We start from the raw sequence: 7,422 nt of genomic DNA, 5'->3' as shown, positions 1-7,422 counted from the left end.
ACATTACTCTATAAAGGGTGGTTTTTAAGGGTTATATAAAAAGATTAAATCAATTTAATCTACCATAAATAAATCATTTAAAAGTTTGAAGCATCTGAAGTAAAACAATGAATATTAAATTGATTTTAATTCACTATAATATGCGTTATTATATTCTTCGCAAATATTTTGTATTAAAAGGTAGTTTTTAAGGGTTGACGTATAATTATATATTATATGGCGTTCCCATATGATAAAAAAATCTTTATTTAACATTATTAAACATAAATACCATTGAAATAATGCATATATCTGCAGTTTTTAATTTTTAGTAAAAAAAGGGTAGTTTTCACCCTTTAAAAACAAAAAGCTCACATTTTATTCATATAACTTTTGAAGAGAAAGGTAAGTTAAGCTTATTTGCAAAATTTTTTCAAAATTCTGAGGCTTTACAATATTTTACCGTGAGAGAATGGACTACTATTGATAATGCAGTTCTCTGTTTGACTTTCTCTTTTATATCAAATGACGTTTAACTATATTTACATATGTTTTTTTAATTAATAGTTAATTCTGTGATTTCATTCGTCTTTCTCCAATTCCAATACATTTCATTTAATTTCCATGATAATCTAGTCAGTCTCTGTCGTGCTAAACCAATATCTTCTAGAATATACCGCCCTGTTCGTTTCAACTGCGGTGAAAAACACCTTTTACCTTAATAACGTAAGTTCTACTTTGGTGTGCACCTCCACTGAATAGAAGTTATCTTTGAGGTAGTGGGAAACTGTGTTTACATGTAAATTACATTTGTATATATAGGAAGAAGACGAATTTGTCGTTAAATTGTAAACCGAAGCGGTAAAAGTGATATAACAAAACGACTTGCAAAATGTATTTTAAATATTTTGTTTTTTTGTTGGTGTCAGTTGTTGTTTTTAATATTGTTTCCTGCAGACCTTCTCTGGGTAAGTTTTCTTATAAATTTATTGTTTAAAGCGAATTTAAAAATATTGTTTTATGTTTTATTATTTACTTTTCCTTTCTTGCTCAAAATACACCTATTTAATATAGGGATTGATATTTTAGAACTAATTGATTGTTTTTTTTTTTTCAAAATTCTGTTTCGATGTTATCGAATATTAATGACATTATGTATTTTATTCCTCAAGAAGTAGTAACATATTTTCGTTGAAAAAGTTAATCATATAAATATCGCCACAATTGACAAAGTTTGTTGAGAATTATTTCTTCTATGAGGTATTTTGATCTTCCTTTTCGAATGATATGTAGAAAACCGTTAAAGATTTTGTATCCTTTTCTGTTTTCTTTATTTACAAAAGGCCGCATCAACCAAGAAAGGTTACTAGCTGATGTGGAAAGATTATAATATAAGTGTTTACAAGACTGACCAGGATATAGCCATTTTGTTCATATGATCGGTCCACTTCAAGTGACTCAAATCATAATCCCAAAAAGATTTAATCTACTTGTTTTATGGTAATACTCTTTAGAATAAGAGTGACTTTGATATTGGTTTTATTTTTACTAAAGATAATAAAATAGGTCTTTTCGTCTGCAAGTCTACTTTTCCTTATATTCATAAATGACATGACTTACTTAAAAATCGATGGAAAAATTTTTCTTTTTGCTGATAATGCCATTATTACCTGGAGGTAATATATATATATATATATATATATATATATATATATATATATATATATATATATATATATATATATATATATATATATATATATAATATTGCAACTCTTCATGCAATTATAACTTCTGATCTACTTAAAATAAAAACCTGGTCCTAGCATTATCCTATAAATGAGCTCTTCAACCCTTGCTTCTTAATAACAGTCAGATCAGTATCGTTGATTCTGTAAAATTTCTTGGTATTTTTATAGACAGCAACATTAAATGGTCCCTTCATATCGATTTGTTAAGTAAGAAACTAGCCTCAGCCTGCTATGCAATAAGATTTGTTTCGAAGAAAATCTATTTAGCATCTTCCAAAATAACATTTTTCTTTGTTCGAGTCTAATCTTCGATATGGCCTTTCTTTTTGGGGTTCTAGTTCAGCTGCCCAAGCTGATTGCTTAATTCGTAAACACCTATATGTTTTTCGAGCAAGACCTAGTCATGACTACTCCACCAGAAATTCAAGCTTGGATGTGTATTTACTGACCCCGTCCACTGAGTTAGTAAAGAAATCTATATTATATTCAGCAAACAATTATACCACTATCTCCCTTTGCAACTTAAGTCTACAACTTCTTTCATTATGCTCCGTAAATTGACAAAAGTCTATCTATGTGAAAGACCATATTATTCGGTGGAAGAGTTTCTTAACGAATAACTTAGAAATTACAGTACGTTTAGGTATTAATACAAGCAACTAAAGTACTTTTATATATATTTGGGTATCAAATGCAGCAACTTAAACTTATTCGTAAGGTTTTATTATGAAATTTGCATTTTTGGTTAAATTTTGCAATCGATTATATATTTTATTATCTTTTATTTTGCGATTCTGTGATATTGACGATTTATGTAATTTTAGTAAATTTTAATTGTTATTGTTATTATTTTTTTTTTACTTTTTGTAAGACTTTGTCCATAAAATTGTATAATTTTCAGTGACAATAAAGCATATTGCTATTCTATTATATTATAATCATTATTACGCAAGACCTAGACCGAGGTTCTGAGATTAAACGTAGAATTCAAATAGCGAGTGCAACAATCAACAAAATGAGACCATTCTTATGGGATGATAATGTTAACTTGAAACTAGAGACCGAATGACGGAATACTAGTGCGTTCAGTAGTATTATATGGTATTAAAACGTGGACATTACAGCAAAAACAATTTACCGTCTTGAGGCATTCGAGATGTGGGTACACAAAAGAAGGCTTTCGATCTCATGGGGAAAATATGCACATAACACAAATGATATAAAAAGGACTAATTGACCACAATAAAGTGCTGAAATAAAAAATAAAATACAGTTGATCTTCTTCTTCTTGACGTGCCTATCCGTTACGAATGTTGGCGATCATCATGGCAATCTTTATCTTATCTGCAGCAGCGCGGAAAAGTTGCACAGATGTTGTATTGAACCAGATTCTGAGGTTCTTTAACCAAGATGTTCTTCTTCTTCCTGAACCTCGTTTTCCAAATATTTTTCCTTGCAGGATGGCTTGAAGGAGAGCATATCTGGATTCATTTCGCATAATATGTACGAAAAACTGTAACTTTCGGGATGTAATGGTGGTCAGTACCTCTCGGTTCTTATTCATTCTTCTGATGACCTCCTCATTTGTGACTCGGTCAATCCACGGGATCTTAAGCATTCTCCGATATAGCCACATCTCAAACGCTTCCAGTTTTCTGCACATATCTTCGTTCAAGGTCCACGATTCAACACCATAAAAAAGACAGAGAAGACGTAGCATCGCAGCATTCTTACTTTTGTATCAAGAGAGAGGTTGTGACTCTTGAAGAAGGCCACCGTCCGATTGAAGGTGGATCTAGCATTTCTGATGCGTGCTCTAATCTCCTGGTTGTTGGTCCATTCTTCATTTATTATGGTGCCGAGGTAGTTGTAGTGGTCACTCTTTCTACAGGGGATTGGTTGACGTAAAGTTGACCTTCTGTTATTCTTTTCTTGCTAATTATCATAAGCTTTGTCTTCTTAACGTTTATATTGAGTCCATATTATTGACTGTAATACGTGATTTTGTTGATAAGAACTTGTAGGTCTTCTAAGTTGTCCGCAAATACTATGGTGTCATCTGCTTATTTGATGTTGTTTAGCCGGTAACCATTTAGTGAAATACCTTTTAGAGTTTCGTGCAAAGCTTCGATAAATATTCTTTCAGAGTACAAATTGAAGATTAGAGGAGACAAAATACAGCCTTGCCTCACTCCACGCATGATTTTCACATAGTCAGTGTGTTCACTTTCAACTCTGAGATTTGCTGTCTGATTCCAGTAGAGACTTATAATTATTTTCAGATCTTGGTTGTTAATTCCTGTTTCTTTTAGTATTTGCATCATCTTGGCGTGCTGTACTCGATCAAACGCTTTCTCGTAATCAACCAGACATGCGTATACGTTGACGTCTCTGCATCTCTGGAATAAGACTTGTACTAAGCACAAAGCCTCTCTAGTACCAACAGCATTTGTGAACCCGAACTGGTTGGGGGAAATTTGACTTTCACAGACCTTGTAGATTCTCTTATGAATTATCTTTAGGAACAATTTTAGGAGATGAATCATGAGGCTTATAGTATGGTAATCTTCGCATTTTTTGGCTCCTGGTTTTTTTGGAAGTGCAATAAACTCAGATTTTAGCCATTTTGTTTGTAGTTCTCCAGAGTTGTATATGTTGTTGAATATCTTTGCGATTATTACTATTGATTCGTTGTCCATTAGTTTGAGTAGTTCTGCTTGTATATTATCAGGGCCTGCCGCTTTGCCATCCTTTAGCTGTGTTATTGCGGAGTAAACTTCCTGCTGTAATATTCTTGGTCCATCATTTACCTCTTCTTCTAGCTCAAAGGTGTTATCTCTTAGGTCTTCAAATAGTTTTTCTAGATATTCTTTCCACGTTCTTATTTTACTCTGTTTGTCCAAGATGATGTTTCTCTCAGAATCAGTTAAATTTAATTTCTGCCTTTGTCTTAATGCCCCTGTGAATTGTTTAAGTTTCCTATGTACATTGTGACTATCGTACTTTGACTGCAGAGTCTCAATTTTTTCGCATCTTTCCCTTGCTTCTTTTTCTTTCGCTTCTCTGATTTTCGTTCTATACAACTCATACTCATAGATAAAATCAAAGTTCGACAAGACCTCACAAGGCACTTGAAGGAAGAAGTAATTCCCAAAACGATCTTTATTACTTTATGTCCATTTTGTAAATTTTTTCTGGTTCTTTGAGATCGCATAATTAGATTCTGAAATTCTATGAATTTGAAATAATTTGAGTTTTAAAAATACCTATAAAATATTAACAAGATTATTTACTTCTTTTCAGAGGGCTCCCGTGCAATGTGCAATTTACCAGAAGCTAGAGGGCGCTGTAGGGCACTACTACCTAGATGGCGTTATGATTCTTCTGGAAAGAAATGTGTGTTATTTAATTTTGGAGGATGTGAAGGAAACGCTAACAACTTTTTGTCGGAAGGAGATTGTGCGGAAGCATGTCATGGTAAGATTTAAAAACAATTCAAATAATTTAATGTAGATTTTAGTTTTGTGTGTGTATATATAATCGCCTGCAAGGTGTTTTCAGTCAAAAATGCATGTTATTGGAGTATCAGCCTACTCTAAAGTTTGATTTACCATCATCACCATCATCATTGTCATTAACATCTTGACAGCTTTATTAATGATCTCGTAAGAGATATGATAGAACTTTATGTGGAGCTTGAAGAAAATGCAGAAGAAATAGTGCTAGCCGTTAATGTATATAAAACTAAAGCCCTAATATAAGAACGTAAACTTTCCACAGACTCGCCCAATAGAGGATTTTTGGGCTTTACTTTGGTGTATCGTCTATTTACTGGGGTTTTCTTCCTGACGTTTTCAATGCTTCTGTAAGACATCATTGCTTAGTTATTGGCTTATTAAAATTACTAAAAAATTTCAGGCAAAAACGATGATAAAGATAAACAAATTTCAAATAATAATAATAATTTTAAAACTAAGTATAGATATATATGTATCTGACCAAAAAGAGGGATAGCGTAGGTTAACATATTTAGGGCACATTCAACATAAATTGCAATTGTTTCTCTACATTTGCTGTACTTTTTTACGATATATTCAGGAATGTTATTATTTTGCGTAATAATACAGTAGCGTAAGATGTTTTTTTTAAGGATTTTTGTTCTGTAGAAGTGTGCATGGATTTATTGGATAATAATATGACTGTTTGAATACTGATTTGTTTTGTGTAAAACTAATTGATTTTTTTTTATTTTCAGATTGACGAGGTTCCCTCTATGTAAAAAGTTTCCTGACCAAAGTACCTACAGAATTATCATGTACAAAGATTATTTTATATTATAATTAGCTTATAGATTATTTATTGTTAATAAAATTGAGTTAAAAATATTGTAATTGTTCATCATTTCGTTACCAAACAACTAAGGCACAAGAGTTTTTTCGTATATTACAGTCACTTTTGTGTTGAGTGACACGTTAGTGGACCACCACTTGAAGACAGGACATAACTTTGACTTTAATAATGTAAAAATCTTGGAACAAATTGATAATTATAAAAATCTTCTTTTCGTTGAAATGGTACACATTAATAAAACTCCTGAATCTATCAATTATAAGACAGACAACAATCATTTAAGTAATATCTACTGCAACATACTAAACAATATATAATATGATAGATCTTAACCTTTACAAAACAAACTTAGTAATTCTCTAGTAACTGTACCTATAATTTTATTCCATTCCTAAATATCAGTATTACAATAACTGACTACATACCATCAATTACATTTTATAGATCAATTTATCGTGTTCCTGATTCTTTCTCAATTTTCTACTATTAATTCCATCTTTCCACTTTATAATATGGATAATACTATCATAATAATTGTTTATTTTAACTTATTCACTAGAAATTGTACAATGGGAATTCACTTTATAAAATATTGTGGTTACCATAACTCCTAAATAAAAATCAAAAAAATATGTCATTTATTTAGATATGTTTAAAAAATTTTATTCTTATAGTTGTAAGTATTGAAATATTCACTCTGTTTACATATAATAATTAATTATTCTAATAAATTTACAGTTTACTACACAATAAATTTATTTTACTTTCAATTCGTGGCTTCTAGTATTTCCTGGATGCTAGCTTTCTTTAGGATAGACAAAGGGAATAAATATTATTACACAATGTATAACCTTTTAAAACAATCACCATTTATTTCAATACCATATATAACTATCAACATAAAAATTGTATACACTGAAGAACCATCTATACGATCTATTCCTCGGAGCAAAAGAAAACCAATTTATTTGATTTACTGCAAAATTGTTCTCATTAACTTTCTTAAAAACAAACAAATTTTATTATATGCAAATTTTCTGACTTTCTGAATTCTGAATTCAATTCTTTTTTAGCAACTGCTTTATGATATGAGTTTAAATAAAATATATGGTATACAAACAACGCTTATTTCACAAACAAATTGACTGACATTTTTTATCTTCTTTCTGCGATGACTCCCAAATGGATACTAACTTAGCCTCCAGATTGTGTTTCCGAAATACTGTCCAATTTTCCAAAACACGTGTGGCTCCGCTTCCTCCCTCCAAAAACTGTTACACAAAAAACAGCACTCATTCAGTTTCTCTCCAAATTAAAAAAAAACACACTCTGAGATAGCGCG

General features: G+C 31.0%; 1 protein-coding gene across 1 annotated transcript; it reads left to right on the top strand.

Moving 5' to 3' along the window:
• The first annotated feature begins 704 nt into the window (after positions 1–704).
• LOC140432197 (kappaPI-actitoxin-Avd3c-like) lies at positions 705–6,115 on the top strand. Its single transcript, XM_072520022.1, has 3 exons — positions 705–947; positions 5,034–5,207; positions 5,986–6,115. The coding sequence occupies exons 1-3, from the start codon at positions 872–874 to the stop codon at positions 5,988–5,990; spliced, it is 255 nt and encodes an 84-aa protein (XP_072376123.1). The 5' UTR covers positions 705–871; the 3' UTR covers positions 5,991–6,115.
• The last annotated feature ends 1,307 nt before the right edge of the window (positions 6,116–7,422 follow it).

This window comes from Diabrotica undecimpunctata, unplaced genomic scaffold (genome assembly GCF_040954645.1).
Source record: "Diabrotica undecimpunctata isolate CICGRU unplaced genomic scaffold, icDiaUnde3 ctg00003199.1, whole genome shotgun sequence".
NCBI classification, from domain to species: domain Eukaryota; kingdom Metazoa; phylum Arthropoda; class Insecta; order Coleoptera; family Chrysomelidae; genus Diabrotica; species Diabrotica undecimpunctata.
Note: the sequence above shows the minus strand (reverse complement) of the source record. Positions and strands in the feature narration are given on the sequence as shown.

Bases quoted from the DNA above. Each gene is read 5' to 3' on its own strand.
- LOC140432197 (XM_072520022.1), top strand. From the start codon at position 872: ATGTATTTTAAATATTTTGTTTTTTTGTTGGTGTCAGTTGTTGTTTTT. The intron at 948-5,033 runs GTAAGTTTTCTT...ACTTCTTTTCAG, and splicing joins TTCCTGCAGACCTTCTCTGG to AGGGCTCCCGTGCAATGTGC.